Source organism: Dermacentor silvarum, chromosome 8 (genome assembly GCF_013339745.2).
Source record: "Dermacentor silvarum isolate Dsil-2018 chromosome 8, BIME_Dsil_1.4, whole genome shotgun sequence".
Taxonomy (NCBI): Eukaryota; Metazoa; Arthropoda; class Arachnida; order Ixodida; family Ixodidae; genus Dermacentor; species Dermacentor silvarum.
The window spans coordinates 82,885,058-82,911,657 of record NC_051161.1 but is presented as its reverse complement, the minus strand read 5'-3'; the positions used below and the strand labels follow the sequence as shown (position 1 = coordinate 82,911,657).

General features: G+C 45.0%; 1 protein-coding gene across 1 annotated transcript; it reads left to right on the top strand.

Moving 5' to 3' along the window:
- The first annotated feature begins 1 nt into the window (after window position 1).
- LOC119461513 (ras-related GTP-binding protein C-like) lies at window positions 2-26,249 on the top strand. Its single transcript, XM_037722851.2, has 9 exons — window positions 2-75; window positions 586-740; window positions 884-978; window positions 2,174-2,307; window positions 4,124-4,323; window positions 15,778-15,892; window positions 19,679-19,821; window positions 23,993-24,141; window positions 25,763-26,249. The coding sequence occupies exons 1-9, from the start codon at window positions 73-75 to the stop codon at window positions 25,909-25,911; spliced, it is 1,143 nt and encodes a 380-aa protein (XP_037578779.1). The 5' UTR covers window positions 2-72; the 3' UTR covers window positions 25,912-26,249.
- The last annotated feature ends 351 nt before the right edge of the window (window positions 26,250-26,600 follow it).

The window sequence follows — 26,600 nt, the reverse complement described above, 5'->3', positions numbered from 1 at the left end:
AGGCCGCAGTGGGCCAAGTGGGGGAGAGTTGGCCTGTCATATGATGGTTAGGTGTGCGGACGGTTTGTGCTGATGGTAATGTTCGCTCCTGTGCGGTTTCTTTCTTGTTCTTCACGTTTGTGAACGTTGTGATCGACGTGAGGCGTAATTCATTCCCCATGCGTGCTGCGTCTTCGATCGCTTGCTGCTTGACTGTGCGGACCTGGGCGTTTACGGCGGCGGTGACGGCAGTAGCCTGCGAACGGGGCTGTCCGCAGCCGTCCTGTGTGTAGTTGCTGGTTGCAAACGCTAAGACGCGTAGTTTTGCAGTGCCGCTCGGTTTTGGCGCCGGTTTCGGCTTTCCTTTTTTCACGGCGTCCTGCCGTGCGCAGCTGCTGCGTCCGCTCGCCCGCCGAACCACGCGGCCCTCACCACCGCTTGTGACCGGGGCGGGCGAGCGAGCCGTTGTCAGAAAAAAAGAGGCGTTATTGCAGTTTGAGACGGTGTTTGCCCACCCCCGGAAGAGTGCTTCGTTGCATCTAGCGATCTCTTATAAATTTCAGACAGTGACGGCCGTGCTTTGACGGCGCTTCGATGTCGTTTCAGTCTTTCGCCGAGGACGAAGACGGCTACTCGTCGAACTACCACGTCGGGTCCCTGCCGCGTGATTATGCCTACGGACCCGACGACGTTGAGGGCGACCCGGCACATGCCACGCAATGTGCGAGGAAAAGAAAAATCCTCCTCATGGGGTCCAAAGGGTGAGCGAGCAGAGTTCGCCTCTCCGGTCCTTCCTTTTCACCCTGCCTCTTTAGCGGCTTTCTTTCTTTTGCTGTTCTTGTGGAATGCATCAGTTCACATTCGTAAGACCACAGTTTGTGTGCCCTTTCTGTGTGGATTTCAGGAGCGGGAAATCATCCATCGAGAAGGTGGTTTTTCACAAAATGTCACCAAATGAAACACTGTTCTTGGAGAGCACCAACAAGATAGTCCGAAATGGTATGCCTTTGCCCCATTTTCCTTGCCTCGCCCTGACTTCTATTGTCTTCTTTGAATACGTGCACGCATTGAATACAGGAGCACAGCAGCCTGTCACCACACCTGACCTAGCCTAATGAGAATATTGCAACTCAGTACAACTTGGGTGACTATGGAGCTAGAAGAATGCTAGAGTTATGGAACTTACGGCTGGGCTGGTCAATGCATAGTTCTGATGGAAAACAGCAGCGTCGAGCTAGAAAAGACAGCATCACAGACAAGATGGCACGTGGAATTATTAGCAACATTTGCTACACTTGCAATGCAGCCCATTATCTAAAGGGCCTTGGGCACCTGAAGTGATAGGGAGGTCTTGGGCATGGTGGTGTACTGCCTTGTTTTATGCTGGCTGGATTGCATTTCAAATGTGCTCCAAAAGCTTGTAGATGTATACAATGTTCCCATTTGCAGCTTCTACTGCATTAACACTACAATATGTTAATGCACCCTCTGCACTATAAACATTTGAAATGGTTTGTAGATGTTACTTCATGTTAAAAGCAGTATGCCGAACAACATTAACTTGCCTGGCGCATGGGGCACAGAAGTGTGGTAAAACTAGGTACATGCCTCTTCGATATTTGGTCAAAGCTTATGTAAACAGCCCGACTTTCTCCCTCTCAGAGCTGTATGCGTCTGTGTTCCGTACTTAAGTAAAGACTATTTGACCTTCGTTGCCTTGAGGCATATAACAACCGCCTTTGTCACCACACCACTAAAAAAGTTGTTGGCATGCCACTGGCATTTAACATGCTTGTTTTTTTTATACTAATTTAGAAGTTAGCATTGTTGTTACTTTTTAGGCTCACAGCCTTTTTATAATGTTGCTGTTCATATAACAGTTGGGCGTAGTAAGCTCCTCCTACTACTTATTGGCTTGGTGATGGTTAATTGTGCCACCAGAAACAATCTCGTGTCTTAAGCTTGCCAGAAGCTCAGGCTCTTAGATGGTATGCATGTGAATGAAGTCGAGCAAGTAATCAGGCTGTTAATTTAGCAAGGACTTGTCATCAGTGGGGTCAGTGTTTTGGTGTGGAGCCATAGTTTAAAGCAGACTTGTGCCAAAGCTTCTGCTCCTTTGCCTAGTTCTCTCAATATCATGTCTTTTTACTGACGTGCACTATACGCACTTACTGCAAACTTTTGTGCCTTTCAGACATATCAAACAGTTCATTCGTCAAGCTGGACATCTGGGATATCCCTGGCCAGGTTGATTTTGTTGACCAGGTGTCCGACTTCAAGAACGTCTTTGATGGCTGGGGAGCCCTTGTATTCGTAATTGATGCTCAGGTATGCTTGCCATTAATGGCAGATGTCCTTTGAAATGTTAAGCCCCGTCATTATTGTACAGCGGGTGTTTAAGCAAATCTGGGCAATAATGGAACTCTAAAAGGCAAACATTTAATCAATCTGGTATGTTATATTACCATTCTAGGAAACCCTCAAAATTTTTTTCATGCCAACAAGTGGCTTGCAGAGAAAATTGTGATTGTTGCAGCCACACTGTTCTTCCATAATTAAAATCACCTGCAACAAATGGGGTTTCTTATGTAGTCATGCCTGCAATCTCTAAGCTCATTCTCTGCCAGCTACTGCCTGCTTCAAGTCAGAGGTCTGCACAAAGGGATTGACTAACATAATGAACACTTTCGTTATTAGGGGGTCGACTGCAGTTTTTCAGCCACCAACTGGGCATGTTATGCAGTGGAATTTGACTGTATATTCACAGCGGTCATGGCAATCCTGTCTTACACTTACCTCATTTTCTTGCTTATGAAAGCTACTTATCAGTAAAAGTGATTCTTTGGGCACCTTTTAATATTAAATTAGTACTTAGCTGTAGTGCCTCTCAAGGATGATTATCACTGGTTCCCCCTTGTTATCAATGAACTGTGTGGCTCTTTACTATACCAGGAGTCAATTTAAGACCACAAAATTTTTTTTGAATTGCCTGTGCCAGCTAGTGCAATTCAAGTATTTGAGCTGGATTACTGAGAGGTGGACATTGCTTGAACGAGAAATTGAAATGCGTAATCAACTAATTAACAAAATTTTTTTGATTTGGTTCCTAACTAATTACTTCGTGGCACATTTACTAATTCTAATCGGTGAGCTTGCAAAGCGTATTCACTTGGAACGGAATTTCAGGAAGACACTCGTTTCGAGATATTAATTCCCAAACTATGCGACGAAATGCATTGGCATTCCAGTTATTTTTGTACTTCAATGCATAAAACAGCATTTTGTTAAAAAGAGTAAGTGAAACAACAGTGCATATTTACCGTAATATTGATTGTGCATATCCAGAAACTCGTGCCATCCTCAGAATTTATTCCAAGTGTATATGTCTTGCAGTCTCACTGGCTGTAGTTTATAAATTGCAGTATGGGCCGTAAAGTAATCAATTAAAAATTAGTGAGATTTTGTAAATTACACAATTGTCCATTTTAATTTATTGTACAACTAATGTCTGCTTGCTCGAGCATTCCAGTTCAAAATCATTTCTGTATAATCTAAAAAAACACGTGGTATAGAGGTGTTATGAATTATCTGGCAATATAATGCTTTGCAATATAGCTTACGGAATTTTCAAGTACTGCTGTTCTGCAACTTACATTTATGTATTATTGGCCCTGTGTAATATATACAGAGTGTTGCAGATCTTTATTGCTTGCTGCAAACTATGACGATGGTTCAATGGCTATGACACGCTCATGCGGAGTGCAAGGTCACTAGTTCAGCCTGGCTATGTTGCAATGAGGGTGGAACGTGAAACTGCCAATGGACTGAAATTTTGTTGTACCTTTAGTGGGACACTAGAAGAAAGCACATGAGTCAGGCTAGAATGGACTACAAAACTTTCTGTGTGCTTGTTTGGCAAGAAATGGTGGTGTATTAGTGGAGAAAGCAAATGTCAACCTTTCTCATCCCTCAATGATCGTTTCTTATATGGTATCCCAGACGGGGAGATTTACATTCACTGCATGCATCTAGCATCTCTTTGTCTTAAATTTGCATCCCTCATAGCTTAGGTGTATCAGATGGCAGATGCGCTAAATGACTGAATGGCAGATGCACTAACACGACATGCAACCCAAATGTGCAGGACGATTATATGGAGGCGCTGCAGAAGTTGAACAAGACTGTGGTGATGGCAACCAAAGTAAATCCAGACATGAAGATCGAGGTCTTCATTCACAAAGTGGATGGCCTCTCGGACGACCACAAGATTGAGATCCAGAGAGACATCCACCAGCGGGCGACAGACGACCTTGCTGACAGGGGCCTTGACAGCGTCCAACTCAGGTGAGCATGGCACTTATGCCACTGTACAGTTGCCATGATTGAAGCACACTTTAACGAGGCAACCCACACAGATGAGAAACAGACATAGGTGCAAAATGAACACTGATTGTTTGTTGAACAGAAACATGTATACCTGTCAACATTTACTATTTTTTCACAGAGTGCCTGATTTTTACAGCTTGTTTCTGTTTGTCATAATGACACCAGTAACTTTATGATTTTTCGTTAGCATCAAATTTAATGCAAAATTGATTTCAAGAGAATGCAGATACAGTCACCAACAAATTTTTTAGACTTTTAGTTTTTTTAAATCGTTTAGTTTATTGTGCGCTGTTTCTAAGTGTAAATCATCATTAATAAAGCGCGCATGTATAGGCACCGGGCGCGGGATGAGTTTGGACCGGTGGCGCCTTCATGCGGCGGCGCCGCGAATGTAATGGCATGTGGCGGCCGGGCTGCGCCTAGCAGGCACTGCCGTGAAACCAAGTCTGATCAAACATGTTGCGTTTTTGGGTGCACCAACAGTTACTGAAACATGACTGAAGCTGGTTAGGCCATTCAATTCAATTGTTCTTTATCGTGGCATCACGTTTTTGAGGCGGAAAGTCTGTATATGTGCGATCTGTATGCAACAGCGCGTACAGTGCTCAGCAATTGAAACGCGATACTCGAAACGCATGGTCACCAGCGCTTTTTGCACTGACTGTAAGCGCTGAGGACACCAAACTGAAGCATTGTGGCGTAGAGTGGAAGCGAGAATTTTTGTAATGCGTGATGACTGCATTTGATCCCACGGCGCTCACCTGTGGCGCGAAAAAAAAAAAAACGGCGGCAGTCGTGCGCTGCCGGCGCTTCAATCACTGAGCACTGTGCATTTCCGACACTGATTTGCTATGGTCTAGTTGTTTTAACATTAATAAAGGAGCCGTTCATACGCAAGAGCTTCGTGTCCGACTTGCCTGTCTTCGCTGTCGCAGTGTAACGGCTCCGGAGCTTGGGCACCGAAGGCGAACACTCAGATTTGTAGTCATTTTGCCGTCTTATCAGTTTATCAGTCTTCCTTTTAAGGTATATTTTTCTTCCTAGCGCTTCCCAACTCTGGTTGCGCCCGGCACATGACTGTTTGCTGTGCACCGACTGCGAACGCAAATGCAGCGGCGTATTCACCCTCGCCGCCACCGACGGCTGCCGTCACGCTAGGCTGTGTAGAATGGGCCATGACTGAAGATTGGGCTAGCTTATAAGACATTAAGAATGGGGAAGCATTGCATAGATAAAAGAACTGCAACGGACAGAGAACGGGAACTTGCTGACAGATGTGCAATCGGTGAAGCAGCTCAAGAAACAGAGAAATGGAAACGTACATCGCCTTTTTTTTGTGTGTGTTGATAATTTTTGTGTTCTTAGCCTATTTACATAATTAAATATTTCGACAATGTTAACGCGCGCAGCAAAATAACATCTGAAATATAATTGCTGGAGTTCCACGTCTTAGCTTGCTGTGGTGAGCTCCTTTCGCGTGGTGCATTTGCATCGCAATTCGCACTTGTTTTCTGCTTTATATACTACCTGATGCCATGAATGTGATCTGCCTCATCCAAGTGACGACCTTTCTCAAAATAAGACATACGAAAATGCGTTTTCCGGTACGTCAGCCCTTAAAACCCGCAGTGCGAAATCACTGGAAGCACAAAACGCCTTTGTCCTGCCGTCTGCTTCACATGCCAGTGCTCTGACAGTTGCCATTTGCGGCGCTGTTCGCCAGCACATCGCTGGCGCCTTACGACGGCCGCCCAGTGCCTATTCCACAAAATGTGTGCGCTCTGGGTGAAGTAAAAAAAAAAAAAACGCCCAAGTACTCGGTACAGATGGTTAACCAGCGAAGCTGAAACATGCGGCCCTGGTGTTTATCACTGGGTTAATCCTGATGGTTCATTAAAGTATTTCTCATTTATTGGTTACGTCTTTGTGTTTCTTAATGAGGTTACACATACGTTCGGCTGTGACGCAGAGAACGACGCCACTGACGGTATGCCTGCAGTCCACCTATGTCGCTTGCATTCTGTCTCGAGTTTGCTCAGCGGCGTGGTTAGCAGCATTTGCCCACCATTGCTGCTTGCGATTCTTCGAAAATTGCTTCAAAGTTAAATCTGTCTGTTACGTAAGACAATGAATGGCTCATGCCCCCTTAAAGCAATGGATCATGCCCCGTAAATGTGGTCTCCCCATTACGACAACAGAAGAGTAGTGAAATTCTACGCTGGAATGGTGAGCGGCAACGCAGCCAGCTGCAGAAGAAGACGCGACTCTCGAGCCAATGCTAATGATGATAGTTTTCTGTGGACAGGCGACTAACACACGCTTTTTCGTTTTGCCTAGCCATATATAAAGCTTCACCTTAAAATGCATGTGGTACCCCCCCCCCCCCCTTCCACGTTCCCCCTTTCCGAAGGTGGGGCTGATGCAATTATAGTTTAAGTGCAACATTGCAAAATGTAGCGCAAGTTCTTTCATGTTCATTACCTGAAAGCAGCACTGCAGGTGACGCGGGGGTCAGAAATAAACACAAAGGGCGTTCCGTCTTTGTGTTTCCTTCTTTGTCTCCCCATGTCGTTTGATTCTTTCATTCTGTGTTCCTTTCATGCTATTTGTTTTCTACGACGTTAATCAACCAACTCGCTGTTTTGATACTGCTTTCTGATAGGGGATCAGAGAATTGACTCTGTGCAGTTGCAGTGGACTGATAATGGGTGTTTCAAGCTGTGCCGTAACTGCCCTCTCACCACAGTTCATGAGGCTTTTGGTAAAGTTCTCTTTTTATTATTTTAGTTTTTTTTTTTTTTTGCTTGCTTGTTTGCTTGCCAGTTTGCAGTTGGCAAATTCTGTGAAGCACATATTCTAATGGAGAAAATCTTGGCGTTACAAACTGCGCTTACAAAGAAAGCACAGGCAGTTAGTTTATCTGCCATATCTTATCTGGCGCCCTGAATAGTTTCCTGCTGGGCGGCACCCTGCTCATTGGGGCTGAAGTTGTGTCAGTGTAAAATTTTCCAGGGATAGCTAATCTTCGTCCCTTCTGTGGACCGTGACAACATGGGCTCTCCTTGTCATGTGAGGTGACTGTCGTACCAGCCAACTGTGTCATTCAGTTGAGAATACAGTGTTCTGCTACAGGTGGAAGTAAACAAGGAAAGGAGGAATTTCCTTGCAGATATGTCTGGCTTAGTGCTGTCTTGTGTGAGTAGTGTTATTTACAGTGTGTCGGAACGATATTTTTGATTAGAACGAAAACGTAACCGAAATGTTTATTATTTTATTTCGGAGTGAAACCAAATTATTTTTCATCGGTTTGCGGTTCAAGGGGAAAGTCGGCAATCCGAAACAACCGACGTCAGGCAACGTCAGAATTAGTGCATATTGACACGTATACATGTTTATCTTTCACCGGTAGCCGTTTTCCACCGGCTAAAAAATGTTAAACGTTATCGCTCGGCGCAGGACGCACCTGCATCGGAAGCTTCTCGAACATTATCGATGCTTCTATCCTTCCTCTGTCGTCACCGACGCTTATGTAATCTGATTGTATGAGCGACGCGAGTTGTCTAGAACTTTCTGGAAGACACGCGGGTATCAGGGATTAATCTGAAACCTTCGATGACTCGGGTATAAAAGCCAACGCGTTTCGTTGCTGATCAGATTTTTGACGATCGCTGACTGAGTTCGCCGCTGTCATTCTGCTTCGAGTGTAGCTTGCTTTTGTGGGCATCGGTTCGCCCAATAAAGAATCAGTTTCGTCATACACAGTTTTACGACTGTTTACTTCAGCGTCACTACTATGTGACAATATCTCAGTGGTCCGCATAAGCACGTATCCCAGGCAGGCATAGTGGGAGCGATAGCTGCTCGAGCGCTCCACTAATCTAATCCTGCCGCTTGGTGCACTAGCAGATCTGCATCCTAGCAAAACCCAGGGCTTGCACGCCAACCAGGGGCGTAGCCAGGGGGGGGGGTGCTGATGGGGCTTCAGCCACCCCCCCTCCCCCCCCAAAAAATTTTTCCCGGCGCCCCCCAAAACAGCCACCGGCGCCGGGAATCATTCAGGATTTTGTCTACAATATCTTTTTCACGCTCGAAAAGACATTTCGGCACGAACATTGCGAAATCGGGCTGGATTTCATGGTAACGCTTCTGCGCTTGCAGTCGCATAACGCAAGGAGCCCCATCTGAGCACAAACCTTCAAGGGATTTTCGATAGCGAGCGGGTGTGTTGCAGAATCTCGCAGCGGCCTTGGAATCTACCGAACGCATGGATTTCAATTCCGAACTTTGTCGGTATAAAATTCTCATTAACTTTTGACGTGAAAGGTGCACTGACGTGAAAGGTGCACTTTACCAAAGGCGTGCTTTAGATTTTCGATTCTGGAACATTACGGGTTTAATGTTCTTATAAACTTGGGCCAAGAAGCGTGCACTGGAGCCCTCGTATTCACGCCGTTCCAGAGATGGAAGCACGCGCTCGCAATCTTCCACAGAGACGAAAATACTAAATATCGCCGTGACTGTCAGCTGGCAGCTGATAAATTTCTCTAAACATTTTCAGGAAGCGAGCCCAATGTGATCGATCAGCCGGACCAAGGCAGGCAAAGTAAAATAAGAGAAAACAGAAGAAAGTTAGCGGCCTATTATTGAGACAGTTCTTTTTTACGGGCGACAAAGTCTGGCTCTCCGTGGCCATAGGGACAGTGGTCCTATGGATTAAAGCAAAGCCCCGGCTGGAAATACTGGTATTTTCAAAGCGCTTTTTCGCATGCGAGTTGATTGTGGAGATACATATCTGAAGAACCATTTGGAAAGTTGCCCCAGTAATGGCTCGTATTTAAGCCCAGATGTACCAAACCAAATTATAGAAAGCTGTGGTGAAATTATCAAAGAAAGCCTAGATGCAAAAGTAAACGCTGCAGCCACTTCTCCGTACTTGCTGACGAAATGACGTATATTGCTGGAATCGAACAGCTTACTGTTTGAGCAAGGTACCTAAACAAAGATGCCAACGACATAGGAGTGTTTTTAGGTTTTAGCACCGGAATAGATGCCCTCTCTCATTGTGACTGGAGGTTCTATGTAAATGTGCACAAACTGCTGCAGATTCTAGTCACCTCTTCCAGTGCAGAGATATTTTCAAACATGAGATTACTAAAAAACTACTTGCGCTCTACAATGTCTGAGGAATGCATGGTTAGGCTGGCGCTTCTATACGCCCACACAGTCGTCGGCATCAACGTGTCCGAAGTCATTGAGCGCTTCGCTAAACTTCCTCGCCGAGTGAAGTTTGTCCTTTAGATAGCAAAGCAACGAAAATCAACGCAAGTAAGAAGCTCTGTTCCTTCAGGTCCATAAACTCGTAATTATGAAAACGTATGACTGCTCATTAGCTTTTAAAACCGCAGAAATTTTCACCATTTATTGTAACAGTTAGCATTATGATCAAAATTTCATGTGAATACGAAAATTATGAGGACATCAATAACCAATTTTGACCGACCTTGCTCATTGAAAGCCCGGCCCACGTAGCGTTTCACAACAAACACACTCGGATATTGGATAGTTCAACTTGCCGCATCATCTGTGGCTTTCGTTTGTCCTTTCCTTTTTGACTACCTGCTTTTACTTCTTTTTTGAAACAAAGCAATAGCCTTCTTTGATTTTGGGTGCAGAATAATTGTTGCCGCTGTGCAGGCAGCTAAAATGCACATTTTCATACTGATTTCTGCACCTTCGTCTATTATTCTATCCATATGGTGCTGCCGCGACCGCAGCATGGCCAAAGTACATATCACAATTTCTGCGATCATAGTATTGTTCTTGCCTGGATCGTCTGTCTTTCTATGCGTAAAGTTTACTATCTGTGTCTGAGCAACATGTTTATTTGTCTTGTTTGACGCATTATATACAGTGACGTTTGCTTAGATACGTAGATTTATTGCAGACTTATACGTAAATTTAAGTTTGTTGCGAGGAATTTCGTGTATACAAGCAGTGAACTTTGTTTCTGGTGACACTTTTTTGCCCTTTATCAAGTTGTATCTTTGCATTTGTATATTCCATTCTATCTTCGCATTTCTAATGTACATTTTGCAGAACTCCTACTTTTTATATGTACTCACTGTTGCGACTTTAATTTCTGTACAATTACAATACACGACCGGCAAACAAAAGCTGCTCCTGTGCAATCCATTGCAACGAAGGACAGCGTCATTGAGGTTTTTCCCTGGACGTTGCATATGTGCAAAAATTTAAACAAGATTCTTGAATGATATAGATCTATCAAAATATTTGTCCTCAACTTGTTAATTTCATGGCATTTACGTTTTTCATATCAGCTGCATGCACTGCGTTGCGGGTTTTTATTTATTTATTTACAAGTACCTTACAGGCCTCGCAGAGGCATTGTGTAAGGGGGGGGGGGGGGGGGCGATAGAAATTAAGAACAAAGTAAGAACAAATTGGGTTAACATCAAAGCCAGTAAGAACAAGCAGAACAAAATGAACAACAGCAAAAAAATGTCCAAGTAAAAAAACTAGTGGTATGTATGTCATATGAATAGGCAAGTTTGAAACACAAAAGAAACTCAACAGCGTGTTGGACAGATCGAATGAAGCGCAGTGAAAGACTACGCAGTTTACTGGTACTAACTGGGATAACAAACAGAACCTAATGCAACAGCATCACTCTGAAAAAAAAAAGGGGGGGGGGATGCATGAAACATGGGAGCAAATGGAGCAGCTAAGCATTATCTGTGAAATGATATAGTTCTGATGTAGTTCTAAAGTTGGCGTGATATTTTCTGCACTTATTAAATGGACAAAAAGAAAACGCGGAAGCATTGATATCAGTTATTTCTGCCAAAATTTTAGGTACATACGAATATATTTGTTATGAAAAAATACAGACGTATTCACAGTGCGTAGCGTTCAATAATTCGTTTGCAGCATCTAATAATAATAATAATCTTTATTTGCACTTGAAGGGGGAAAAAAAAGGGGGGGGGAGAGGAGTAAAGAGAAAGAGGGGGATCGCCCTGGGTGGCATGCTAGGCGTGGCAGATAGGTACAAACCCGTACGCGGAGCGCCTGCCAGCCATCCAAATATACAGTGGCATTGGCAATGGAGTTATTATTCGCGTATTTGATCCCTCGACAAATTCTGTAAGGTTTAGGCCGCGCTTTAACCTGAGCCCCCCCCCCCCCCGAACAATATTTCTGGCTGTGCCACTGGCGCCAACAGCTTATTGTTTCGTTTTCGATGGGTACAACGCTTTGTTAATGAAGTTTTTTTGTTTGTTCGTGTTCATTTTATCGGAACAGCGGTCTCGAATTACGGCGAGTACACTCAATGACGTGCTGCTTCTGAGATCATGCTCAGTGCCTTGACTCAAGGCACTGGGCATGATATGATCTCAGAATCCAGAATTCACTTATTGAGAAAAATTAATGCCATGTTTTTATTGTTACTGTGCTTCTAAAACTTTCGCATGCGAACCAAAACCGTTTTGAACCGTTACGGATCATTCTTTTTTTTTCTTTCCGGAGCAGAACTGGAACTAAATTTTTTTCAGTGGAACGAAACTAAAACCAGAACGTAAAACATTTCATTTCGAAACCCTGGTTATTTAGCGTGCGTTTATCAATAAAACTAAACTTACTAATTTAATTAGCTTTAGCAAAGTTATTGACATTTGACCCTTTCACGGGCAAATGTTTTGTGCACAGCACTACGAAAGCTGGCTGAATTTCAGCCAATCAGGAAGGCGAGCTCCTCCACCTTGTGTTAGTCTGCGCTCGCCTTCAGCCATGGCCTAATCGGTTGAACGCCCACATCGTGAGATCGTGTGTGTCTCAGCAGACGCAAGTTCGAATTGCAATAGGTCCAGCTGAAAAAAATTTTTTGCAGATTTTTTTTCTTTGTTTTACATTTATCTTTTGTTGCTTACTAACGCCAAATATGCTGCACCGCACTGTTTGAGTCGTAATTTTGTTCGTTTGTGTTCTTTAGCGTGCTTACCAGGTGTTCGCGATGTACGATTTCTCCTCATGGAAGCCGATAAAAACATCTGAAGGTAGCCCCTTTCTTGTAAAGTTGGTTGTGTTTTTATGGCTGTTGTGTCTTTTTACACCGAAACTGTATATGGCTCACACCTTGGAATTTCTTCATGGGTGGCACGTCAGCAGAAAACGTTATGCGGCAAAGCCAACTTTCTTGCGAATGCCTTGTAGCTCTCGATCTAGCTTCGAAAAAATCATTGTGCAAAAGCCCGTTAAGATGACTCTAACGTTACGCCAAATTTCATTTACTTGTCATAATTATTTAGATTACAGTGGAACACACATCACATATATTCAGCCAATCTTGTTTGAATAAAAAGTCGCAGTGTTGCCCGAAAGGTGAAGTAACGATTGTAATAGCAAATTAGTAGACAGCTGTACGAAGTAAAGATAGTGGTTGAATCGGCCCCGTAAACTTTTAAACATTCGCTTACTAGCTAAATTAACAAGCACAGTGTCACACGCACACATGTGAACATGAACACATCTTGCTCGATGACCGCGGAAACTTGTTAAAATTCTGGAGTAAGGGAGTGTGGCAGCAGCAGTGAGCAAATTGATCTACGTGCTGTCTCTTGCTTCAACGCAAACTCAACTTCGAAAGTACAGCACATACTAAGCTATCCGGCACTAGGCGCACTTTGTCAACATCGCAGATTGTCTTGAAGATGAGGCCTGCGCAGGTGCACACTTTGAGCTCATCGGTTTCAAGATACGGCAGCCGCGCCGTATCTCGATGTAGCAGCCGGGAGAACACAACAGTGACAACGTATCAACAGGGTTACACTATTAGGAATTCTTTCTGCTAAACAAATCAATTTTCTCTTGGTTTTGTGTATGTTTTAATGATACGAATTCTGGGCGATACAAGTATTTCATGCAACCCCGTGAAATTTGCATCACCGAGATTTTACTGTACATCCATTTTTGTGGCAACAAAGGACATCACTGCATCTTTAAAAAAAAATTTTACAAAGTTTTTGTAAGATGGCAACACATTCCCCTGGTGGGATTAGCACTTCCCACAGCCTTTTGACACACATGTAAAAGGTGTGAAGTACACTTCTCGCTGCCCATGAAAGGGTTAAATATGCTGTAAACCTGGATATAATGAAGTTGAAAGAAGAGCCCAAATTATACTTCATTATTAATCTTTGCTCTCATGGGCAACATTGCCCGACAGTGGTTGGGGGTAGGCATAGATAGTACTGCCGAAGCAGCAGCCCACTATGGACTACAACGTAATTTTTAACGAGTGTTGCACCAAACCGGAGGCTTTCAGTGCTTTGCCAACACATGCAGGGAACTCCAGTAAACTGAGTGATTTTCATGAATGTTAGAAAAGGATGCAAAGCTGCAATACCCTCAATAAGACATGCACAGCTGTTTATTGTGGTCATGGTTCCACTGCACAGTGTGTACCTCAAGCCATGCACTCCACTATTCGTGTTTCTTTCCAGTATGATAGTGCACAACACTCCCCCCCGCAACCAAGGCTGTCAACTCGGCAGCACAGCCACTCTTGCCTGTTGCCAAGTGGCTGAAAATGCGCAGCAATTTTGAACTACCGCATCGAACGAACAATTAGCAGCATTGCGTGCTGCCGTATTTCGGCCTCATGAGTGTAAACGTGACAAATCTTCCTTCTGAAATGAAATAGGTTTTTTATATATCCATTGCTAGGAAATTTTATATTCATGCTTTCTATGGGAACTTCAGGCAGGATTATGATTAATTCCTTCATCGCCTCGTCGAGCAAGGACACGACGTCACCTTTCAGTGGCTCCCTAGCCACTGTGGCGTAATGGGCAACGAATATGCCGATGAAGCTGCTCGATCTGCTCATGAAGACGGCGCACAGGAACCAATCCTGCTGTCAAGAACAGATGCAGCAGCGAAGCTTCGAGTGCTTGCAAACGATGCTACACAATCGTTGTGGAACACACCTAGTTTGCAATACACACGTCTGCATCGACTGGACCCCTGTCTTCGACTTCGACCTCCACCTGGACTATCCCGACCCGAAACAACAGTACTTTGCCGATTGTGGCTTGGTGTCGCATTTACAGTCATTTGCTTTCCGCATCGGATGGGAGGATAGTGCTGCATGTGACCACTGCGGCGACGAGGAAACAATCCAGCACGTACTGTGTCACTGTCCCAATACAGCGCACATAGGCAGTCACTCGCGACCGCGCTGGCGCATCTTGACGACCGGCTGCTTTCGGAGCAGACATTCTTGGAACACTGGCCTATACAGTCGTCACACATGTCAATCAAGACACTCTTGAAGTTTTTGCGATTGAGTGGACTATCTGACAGACTGTAGTTCTCACAGATGTTTCCAACCTCCTCTTTTTTTTTATTCCTTGAATTTTTTTTTTCGTGACTGCTTTTTCTCTTTCCTATTTTTTCCGCCTTTCATTTCCCCTTCCCCCAGTGCAGGGTAGCAAACCAGAATCTTTTCGGGTTAACCTCCCTGCCTTTCCCACCACGTTTCTCTCTCTCTCACAATTAATTCATTAGTATCCATTTGTTTCTAATCCGTTTGATTATAGCAATGTTTGGCTGTAGCATGAAATACGTAAAGTTTGTAAGGCTTGAATAAAATATTTTGTGTGATGTTCATTTATTTATTTGTTCATTTATAGTGCTGAACACTTGGAGTGATGAAAAGCGCGAAAAAAAAAAAATAAGCATCGTTTTGTATTAAGGCTGGTCTTATGCAACTTGTGTGATGTACTAGGAAGTGAGTGGCCATCAATATAACTACTAATTGCTGTGAGCGCATTGCACTGAGTAGTATTGTTCCAAAAGATTTCCTTCAAGCAGAGCTGCAAAATGCTGAAGGATAGGCTCATTGTCCATGGAAGTGGCCATTTGCTCTAAATTTTGGGGTTGGTTATGGATTTCTTGCCTAATTCTTTCATATACCAAACACATTCATTGGTAAGAGATGCCAATGAATGTCTGCACCCACACTTCGGCGCAATAAACTTTGGGAAAAAAGTTTTGCTAAGCTCACTGGTTAATTTCCACAAGCCGCTACTTTGGGCTATGCATTTGCTGTTTTCAAAAAGATTTGCATGAAAATTCTGTGCTTTGTCTTTTCTTTTTTTTAAATACAAATGTTTTGCTCATCTTTTGTACTTGATGATCAAATACAAAAAGCCTTAGTGTGAGTAGTTTTGTCATGCCTGGTCGTAAACCAGCAAACGTGACTTTGAAAACAGTGTCCCCTTTAAAGTGATTACCTTTTGATTGTGTCGCTAACAGACTTGGTATGAGTTCTTTGTAGTTCTCGACTGTCAATTTAATGCCCTGCATGTCCTTGTTTTGCTTTTTCCACAGTTTCTATCTAACCAGCATATACGACCACTCTATTTTCGAGGCATTCAGCAAGGTGCTTCAGAAGTTAATCCCTGAGCTGCCAACGTTAGAAAACCTCCTCAATATTTTCATCTCGGTGAGTCCTGGCTTGTCAGCAGATACACCTGTTGAGTTCTGTAATCTTGATAATTCGTCAAGTCGAATCTTGATAATTCGAACTTGAAGGGGCCCAAAAGTTTGTTCGAATTAAATGAAGTTCGAATTAAAGAAAGGACCTATTTTTGAAGTGTTCGAGCACTATAGCATGATGCACGAACGGTGCGAGTCTTGAAATATCGCGGCGCGCCAGCACATAAAGAGCGTAACTGCCCACGCCGGCCAACGCTCGATTCCTGATAACAGCAGAAAACGAAACTTCAGTGAGCAGACGGCGCCGGCATGGCGACGGGAAGGCGCGTGCGGAGACCATGGAATGTGAGGGAGGAGGGCAGCAGGGAAGCGGATTTGGTCTTGGCAACTCCGCCGCTTCGGTGGCAGTGGCTTTGGTGGCTCCCCTCGCCCTCTCTCCCAACTCCCTCGCAGATCCCTCACCTTTGACGGTCTCTGCACGCGCGCGCCGCCGTGCCGGTGCCAGCATAGCCCACTCCCTAAGTTTAGTTTTCTGCCGTTATCGGGAAGCAAGCGTCTGCCGGACTAGTCCTCTGCCACTGCATTAAGGGGTCTCTCCAAAGCTTTCGCTCTATGGCGGTGTCGGAGCAATGCCGGTCGGAGGTGCCACCACGTGAATTATTTCGAATTGACGAGATTCGACTGTAAATTGAATGCAAACGTTCTAGCCGCATTCCTCGACTCTCGCATACGCGTGGCGGCTCGGTGCACATGTTTTGCATATGTGCGGGCCTTGAAAATTGTTGCTTTGGTTATAGTGCGGTACCGGTTATAGTGCGGATATTCGCGACTTCAGCGACTTACGTTATAAGCAGTCTACACTGTATATAGGAAGCCAACAAAGACACCAAGAAGAGCATAGGGGAAATTACTTGTACTTATTATTTGAATTAAAGGAATGGTAAACTAATGAAAAATGAAAGTGGTTGAAAGAAACAACTTCGCTGTTTTTATCAATTACCGAAACAAACGATTTTAAAGGGGCCCTGAACCACCCCTTGGGCTTGGTGAAATAACATAGTCCGCGGGTAGCATACGCTACTGTGAACATCTCAGCCAAATTTTGCTGTCGTACGTGGTGCATGGAGCTCACAAGTGGAGCGTGAAAGCACCTTTCTCTTAAAAGCTCTCGTTTAAACAGAAACCATGATCCTCACTCTCTTCTGGGCACTTTATTATGTAATAAAGCACAGTCCCATATGCGGCTGCTATTGGTCGGCTACACTGCGACAGCCGCGGGATCTGCCACGAGTCCACTGGCTAAGCGCACTGCGGCTCGCTGAGGACAGCCGTGTTTGGCTTATGTTTAGCGCGTTGTAGGCACCAGAATCAGCGGAAGTCATGGCGACTACACTAACATCCAAAATGAAATTTGAACTACGTGCCACGGTGGCATTTTGAAGGCGGAGCGTTGTGGCCCTGCCCCACTCCGTCGTAGCCTTCACAGTGCAAGGCATTGAAGGAGGAAGAGGAGCACAGCAGAGGCCGTGTTTGATTGCCAATAACTCTTCTTCTGCTGAACGCATTGTAGTACGTTTTGTGGCAAAGTATTTCTGAAATAGCCTATGTTCACTTCAAACACTTTTCTCTTGTTCGATAAAAAGTGGTTCGGGGCTCCCTTAAACAACGAATAAAAATCAGGCCCTCGGCTTCCTTTCTTCTCAATTATATGTATTTTTATTATTATGTAATAAAAAGTTGGCCCGGAAAGGTTTAACGCTTTCAAGGCCGCACTTTTCGAGAAATGCGACTCCCGGGGTCAAACTTATTGACGTTTTAAATTCTTCAGTGACTTATTTCAACAAAAAACAAGCAAATGAAATAATGTTTTTAACCGACATGAAAGCGACAACGTTCTTAGCGACAAAAAATGTAGCAGGTGAGAAACTTGCACTAATCAGTTGTTCGATCGCTAGACCAGATTCGGTCATTCCTTGCACATCTCACCAAAAGAGACGTACACGCTGCCGTATTATCTCTCTGTAACACTTTTTGTGATAAGAAATGAGACAGAAATGCATTGTCCCAAAACTCATAACTCTAAACTACATTCGCGAGAATGCCTAATACAGTAGAACCCCGCTGTTGCGTTCCCGGGTGCTGTGTTTTCCCGGCTGTTATGTTGTTTTCGGCCGGTCCCGGCACAGCTCCCATAGAACCCAATGCATTGGTAACCCTGCTGTTGCGCCGCAATTGTGGGACCGTTCCCGCATCATAGGTTGTAAACTGTCACGCCGCGCCGGCCCGAGCGGCCATTTTGACTTTTCATGTCGCTTGGCTTGGTGGCTTGACGATCGCATTGGCCGCCCAAAGTGCCAAGGGCGACAACTATGACATATTTTCGGTTTCTGCCAGCAAAAGCATGGCCCTTGAGATCCATATTTGCTATCTAAAGATGGTGTCAATGACCCGTTGTGACCCTAAAATTGGTTTTGGCTCATAGATGTTCCGTATAAAGTCCAAGAGCGATAACACCTCGCGCCGTATGCTGTATGTGCGAGTGAAAGCATGCGAGGGGAGCCGACGATCGCGTCTAAATTTCATGCGCATGAAAGAAAAGCAGGGAGGAAGCATGCCTTCTTCCTTTGCGCTCGAGGCACCGGCGAGGGAGCGAGGGATAGCGGGCGGCGTTGTACTCTGGCATGTACTCTGGCATCAACTGCGTACTGCGCGCACTCACGCGGGCCGTATCTTGAAAGCAATCTGTGTTGGAGGCAGAGTCTAGGCAGTGTAGGTGCGTCGGCGGCTCGTAGCTTTGTGTGTGCTGTGTGTTCTCAGCGCTCAGTTTGCGTTGAAGCGATAGACAACAGCACGAAGGTCACTTCGGTCGCTTCTGCAGCGGCGCTTCCTCATGCCAGCGTTTGACAGCGGGTGTCCGCGCTCACCGAGTGTGATGTGTTCATCTTTGCCTGTGGACACTGACACCATGCTTGTTAATATAGTTAATAAGCGAATGTTTACAAGTTTATATGGACGATAAAACAGCTATCTTTACTTTGTATGGCTCTCGGCTAATTTGCTATCGCAATCGATGCTTCGGCTTTTGGGCCAAACTGACTTTTTTTCACACGTAAGAATTAAAATAATATTGTGTGCAGTTCAACACTACTCCCATTTCTCAATTTTTCCTGTTTCTCGGCTCTTGCGTTTCCCGGCTCTTGCGTTTTTTTTTCGTTTTTTTACGGTCCCATGAAAAACGTATCAGCGGGGTTCTACTGTATAACGTGCACAAGTGTGGGCGTGGCGCACTTTGAAACTAGGCGAAGCGGGAATAGGGCTAAACTATTTCACTGGCAGCCACCATAGAGCGCAGTGAAGAACCAGTTCTGGCAGAACCCAACAGGCAGCAGCACATTAACAAAGTCTTTTATATGTTGCGGAAAGTTGCAGCACTTCCGGAGCGATGTGAGGCAGCACTTCATTCAGAAAGGGCTAGTATTTTTTTTTTTTTCCGTTCGGACGTTGCCGTCAATGTTCTATACTGACTCCCAAAGGGTTGATTTTGTGTCACTCACCACTTTTGTTGGTCTTTTCAGCTCACGTACATAAATTTGCAAATCCTATTAATCAATTAAATGTTCCGGATTTATCGGGTTATTTGTAGTCTATGCTCAGTCTGAGTCTTTTCCACATGAAAGAGTTGAAACATAAGAATTCACATTCAGTTTGGATAAGATAAACTTGTTGGGAATGTCTTTGCATAAGTGAAAGTGAATAATTGTGCTTACATTTTTCTTTCTTTTTTTTTTCGCAGAATTCTGGGATTGACAAAGCATTCCTGTTTGATGTTGTGACCAAAATGTACATTGCAACTGACAACTCGCCCGTGGACATGCAGTCTTACGAGCTCTGCTGTGACATGATTGATGTCATCATCGACATCTCATCCATCTACGGGTGAGTTGACTGAAGAATGGTGTCTGCGGAACTGCAGTTTAGATGTTGGGTGCTACTTGTGCATCAACCCTGAATTTAGTTAAGGATGCACATATTATGAATTAGTTCGATACACTGAAAATATGCATGTAATACAGTTCGCATGCTTTTCAAGTTTAGCGAGCAGTCGAACTCGTTTGTAACGAACTCGATAGTTCCACGTTTGTAAGGAACTCGATAGTTCTGCGAGAAGTGGTCGTGATATCAATAGTTGTTATATATGGACTCGCCCTTAAAGGCTCTAAAAAATTAACCACACTGAAGCTGGCGTCAGCAGTTACAACTCGATCGGCAGCTGTATCTTTACTTCCATTATAATTGTTTTTGGGTGTATTACATTGGAGTTGCTTGTTAGTACTCCACTGGGACCACTTTTACTGTGATAATAACTTTACGTAGCAATAGTGTGATAATAAACAAAAGTTTTGGCCAATATAAATGTATGGGCATCGATTGGGATCGAATTAACCTTAAAATTGAATTAGTCAGTCAAATTAACAAATGTCTAGTGTAGTTCACTAAATTGTTGCTTCTGTCTTGACACAGAATTAACGCTAGTTGACATGCGTGCATTGGTTTTATAGACAGATACAAGTTATAAATGGCGACAGGTCAGACATTGCATTCATCCTGCAGTGTGACACGATGTTGTGGTGAACATTTACTTTCTTTTGGCAGCCACTCTTGTGCTTATCGATTTAATTCGTCTCGCAGGTTGCATGTGGCAGGCATACCATGCCCGGTGCCTCATTGATAAGATGCTTGGTTGGGCGTATTTGCCGTGGCCCTCCCAATTTCTAGACCTCTTAGAGGTGGTAAATGATGTTGAACCCTACAATGAAAGGAAAAGGCCTCTGCTCTTTACCGTAGGCACGACTGCGAATCGACCCGTGCAGCGCCAACGATGGCTATACGCGAACCACTGATTGAGTCGCATGATGCGCGGTCTGCGCTTTCGTCTGTCACACAGATTGGCCTTCACAAACTGGTGATAACTCACAAAACCCACCTGCCCGTAGAGCTGGCAATTTTAACACCCTTCTTTATTTTGGAGTAAAACTGTAAAGGACAACTTTTTATGCAATAATTTCAGAATATTGCCATATTGAATACAGCGGTCTACTGTTAAACTCAAGATCTCATAAGATATGCAGTAAAATATAACTCCCCTGTTTCTTGAGCTTCGGGGAAGAAGATTACTTGATTCTATTCAACAGACATTCTATTGAGAAAAAGAATATACAGTTAAACCTGCTTATAATGAACCTCCATATAACGAATTCCTGGATATAACGAAGTTTTTCGATTCCCCGCCGTTACTCCATAGAAGCACATGTATTTGAGACCTCTACGTAACGAAGTGGCAGCGGGAGACCCCCTCGATATAATGAATTTTCCCCTCCGACCACCTAGAGATTTCGCCCCAAATTTTGTCATGTTTGCGCGAGCAGCAACCGGAAGCACTTTCTCCGCCGCGATGGAATGCGAAGCGAGCGCACGTGTGTGTGCGTGCGTGTGCGAGGCGGCCCTGCATCCCTCGACCCGGCGATCTTGCGGGGCATGACCTTTCCCCCTCCCTTCATTCAAATCTGATCCTGCCGCTTGCTGCAGCTGGCCTAGCCCGCCAAGCCGGCACTCTCTCCTTTTCCAGCTGATGTTGCCGACGCGCTGGTACACGCTGTGGCACATCAAACTCGATGAGCGCGGACACGCGCTGTCAAACGCTGGCGGCGTGTGGACGCGCCGCTGGAAAAGCGAGCGAAGTGACCTTCGTACTGTTGTCTATCGCTTCAATGCAAACTGAGCGCCGAGAATACACAGCATGCAGAAAGCTACGAGCCGCCGACGCACCTACACTGCCAGACTCTGCCCCAACGCAGATCGCTTTCAAGATACGGCCTGCGCGACTGCGCGCCGCCCCGCTATCCCTCCCCTCGAGCGCAACGGAAGAAGGCGTGCTTCCTCTCTGCTTTTCTTGCACGCGCGAGATTTAGACGCAGTCGTCGGCTCCCCTCGCACGTTTTCACTCGCACATACAGCATACGGCGCGCGGCGACTGCGTTATCGCCCTTGGACTTATCCCTCCCCTCGAGCGCAACGGAAGAAGGCGTGCTTCCTCTCTGCTTTTCTTGCACGCGCGAGATTTAGACGCAGTCGTCGGCTCCCCTCGCACGTTTTCACTCGCACATACAGCATACGGCGCGCGGCGACTGCGTTATCGCCCTTGGACTTTAGAGTACGGCCACGCTAGCGGAAAAAACACGCGGCAAAAGCGGCAGGAATTGGGGGTCTTGCGGCGTGCCGCGCGAAGTGGGTTCGCGCAGCATGCCGCATGCCGCTAGATTAAGAACCAATCATGAGCACCGAGGGTGACGTCACGGAGCCATCACAACCGGAACGCCGCCGGTCCGCACCGGGTTTTCAATCGACGATCGTCGTCTCTCGCATGAAACAACGAGCCCTCGCGGTACAGTACTCGCGGTGTTGCTCGCCTGTTCGGAGAGCGCGGGAAATCTTATCGCACTGCCGCGCGGCGAGACGCGCGTGCCACGGTGGCCTCGCGGCAAGGCGCTGACGCGCGGCAACTTGCCGCTCGCTGCATGACGCGCGTTTTTTGCCGCTAGTGTGGCCGTACCCTTATATACGGAATATCTGAGCCAAAACCAATTTTAGGGTCATTACAAGTCATAGACACCATCTTTACATAGCAAATACGGATCTCAAGGGCCATACTTTTGCTGGCAGAAACCGAAAATACGTCATTGTTGTCGACCCCGGCACTTTGGGCGGCCAATGCCATCGTCAAGCCACCAAGCCAAGCGACATGAAAAGTCAAAATGGCCGCTCGGGCCGGCGCGTGGTGGCAGTTCGCAACGTATGATGCGGGAACGGTCCCACAGTTACGACGCAACAGCGGGGTTGCCAATTCATTGCGTTCTATGGGGGAGCTGTCCCGGGACCGGTCGAAAACGACGCAACAGCCGGGAAAACGCAGCCCTCGGGAACGTAACAGCGAGGTTCTACTGTAACACTATACGACGCCATCGTGACGCTCGCTCTTCGTTTCCGGTGCCTCGCGCTTGTGCGAAACGACACGCGTCCACGCATCCGGTACCTGGTGTGACATTCCGAGGATGAGTGCTTCGACGAAAACGGAAAACGGGTGCGGGTTACAATTGAGGGCGCGTTAGAATCGAGTAAATACGGTAAACGTTTATTTTTCGAATTTTCGTGCCGAACCTGCATATAACGAAATCCTCTTTATAACGAAGTTTTTCGGGAATTTGTCAATTTCGTTATATCCAGGTTTAACTGTATTTTCCAGGCCTCCATTTGGTGTTCCCTTTATTAAAGGGACACTAAAGCAAAACACTAAATCATTTTATACTGACAAAGCACTCTTTAAAACCTCTGTTGCCGTTAATTTCGCAATATGTTTTATCATCAGAAGAAATGAAGGTCAAAGTTCTTTTTTTTTTTTTTTTTATTGTGTTGAAACCCCTGCTTCGGTGCATCAGTGTGAAGTCACGGATTTCAAAGTATTTTTTTGGGGGGGGGGTTTGGTCCGCGTTGGCTTACTAAAAGTTTCCGAAACTTGCCATTTTTAGTCTTTGTATCCTTTAGAACATCTTTGCCGCTAAAGCATCAACTAGGCCCTAGCAGACGCCATCAAAATCTGACGTCGCAAAAAGCTGGTGCGGGAACCTCAAGGTGGCGTCGCCACTCATCCTTTTTTTTCTGCACCTTTTCGGGCTTACCAAACGTCCACTTGTAGTAAGAATGGCTTTTTGTGGTATTCTAGAAGGGTAAATTTCGTTTGCTAATACTGGTGAAATCGTTTTTCACTTTAGTGTTGCTTTCATAAGAGTAGACCATACTGTACATCTCAATTACTAAGTACCTAAGTTACTGATAGCTTGCAACATTCTTCCTGTGTGAAGTTAGAAGACTCCCGAGCATGTGTAGCACCATGCTTTCTTGGACAAAATTTGTGAGCACTAAACTTCCTGATAAATTTTTTCATAGTTGATATTCAATTAGAAGTCTACTATTCGGTATTCACACACCCCTAGTGTTAACTCCTCCTTATTCAGCTGTTCATTGGCCGCTTTCTTCTGCTTTATCTCATCAGCTTGCAAGCTGACGGCGAAGGGAGCACCTTTGACAGCGAGTCGGCCAGCATCATTAAGCTGAACAATGGAACAGTGCTGTACCTGCAGGAGGTCAATCGGTTTCTTGCCCTTGTCTGCATACTCAGGGATGAGAACTTCGACAAACAGGGTGAGTACATCACGGGTGACTTAATTTGTTGTCTGCCCAAGGTTGCATGAAATTAGGCAGCTTGTTAGCCATGTGAGCAGTTCGTGAAAGCTTACTTTAGTATGGTAGGGTCTACAGGCTGGACGTTTGGATATCATAAAGTGTGCTATTTGGTAGTGCTGATGGAGTTCTAAGTGCTGGTCCTGAACATCATGCCACACATGACCTGAACTTGACACATGAAGGCGGATGCCAGCTCTAGTTTGGTTGAATTATCCGGCAGGTTAAACAAGAGGCAGAAATAATGCTGATTAATTTGCCAGTACTTGTGCCAATTCTAACATGTCCCCAAGTAGACGACGCACCCACTTCTTTTGGGTTAAAAGTAGAAAACTGGCATAGAAATGACTAGAGCTCCTAAACAAAGTAGAAATTGAATGTGCACCCAGTCTCTTAGCAAAAAAAACGTAGCATGCCTTCACAAAATGTAAATTTATTTACTATATGTCCATCAACATCACTGTCAGACAGCACTTTATCGCTGTCTGTGAAGAACCACATTGTGTCGTCCTCTGTATGGTTCATAGCTCATTTTATATTGCACATATATCAGACTCCACTACAATTGCAAATGGGATGGTGGCCCACCCTAGACTAACCACTTTGCTAGTCAGTCCTGCGATGCATGCAATTATCCGGAATGCCAAGAAGATGTGACACAATTCGTTGCTGCTAGCCTAACATGCAAAATAGCTTATTGTTTGTTTGCTTTCGTAATCTGACTGAAAACGTTGCATTGTTGTTGTCATGCTATGTGAGGACTTGTTCTGCCACCATCCATGGTTGTCATCTTGTAATGGTGATCATGCTGGCTAGGCTGTTGTGAACACCGTGAACACGGTTTTGGTTTTGGATTGGATTGGATTGCACTGCACACGCAAATTCCTGGTGAATTTTCTTGGGGAAAAAGATGGCTTGCATTAGAATTGGGTAAATACTGTAATAATTCATTTTGAGCTACCGCTATTGCTTTAAATTCTTCCTGGACAGGCTGAAAACAGGTGTTTTCGACGCAAGATAACTTTGTGTTTGCCGCATTCACTGTGCTCCAAGTGCCACAACGAGATTCTGGCGCTATAGGAGTCACCACTGCGGTCACCATTGAGATCATGCGTGTGCGTGCTAACCAGCCAAGTTCAACTTATTCGCCAAAGGCCCATTTCATGATAGAATTAATGAAGCTTTAGGACAATAGCGATACATGGGCGCTGGCCAGGACCGAATTAACCGCAGTATTGAATGTTGTATTCAAATATCTGAGCAAGAAAACAAAAATTTATTTAGAGGGAAGTGGGGTTGGGTTGTTGCCTCAAAGCAACACTCAGCTGTAAAGGGTTAACACCCAACACCTCAATCAAGCCTACTGCTTACACATTTATCACTGAATGGATGCTTTGACATTCCAACAGAGTTTGCTCAATGGTTTCTGCATCGTTTTCATGCACTATGGATGAGTCATCTTCATCTGAGAATTTGTTCGCAACTAAGCATTCTAGCTACATCTACACTGCGTTGCTAGCACCCTCTTTGTGCGAGTGAATGCTTTGCATTTACACATCTGACCCCAACGCTCGCCTTGCAGGGCTCATCGACTACAACTTCCAGTGCTTCCGCCAGGCCATCCACGAGGTGTTCGAAGTACAGTGCCGGACATCACAATCATCCGGAACGCCAGGTTTCAGCAACTCCGTAGACCTTAACCTCAGCAATGGCTACCCGGAAGCGCGATGAGCTCATCCTTGTCTGAGCACCTTGCTCTCCTTGTTTGTGTCCTGTCACCTTTCTCTCATGTACATAAGCCCCTTTTGCGGTGTGGATGTTTACGGACAATGATGATTAGGTCGCAGAGACTCTATACCCCCAAAAGATCACCTGCCTGTTCTTAGGTATTGAGTCCTCGCGTGCCATTGTCAAACACCTACTAAAAAAAAGCTTTAAGAAGAGACGTTTTTAAAGTTAACCTAAACGACTCCCTCTGCCCCCTCCTGTTTTTGTTTGTTCGTGTTTTGTCACATACTAAATTATGGGATTTGCGTTAGTTGAATAAAAAATGCTATGTTTCATTACAACATGGGACTTGGGTTGTGTTATTGTGAAGTTGGGTGATACTAGGGGCCATGCGGCTGATCCCAGTGATATTGGCTATGCCTGGGCCACTGAAAGTGAAATTACAACCCCTTTAGGCTGCAGGCTAGCGCTGATATCTAGGGTACGGTACTTGCCTTCAGCTATCTCTGCGTTGTTTACTTTGTTACAGTATGCTTCAACTACAAAGCACGTGCAGGGGTGTAACTTCCAATGCAAACGGACTTGCAAATGCAAGCTTGCATTGACTTTTATTGTTTTATAATTACTTTTGTAAATGAAATACGACAAAACACAGCAATGAGACATATTGTACTTCCTAAACAGCTTTTTCC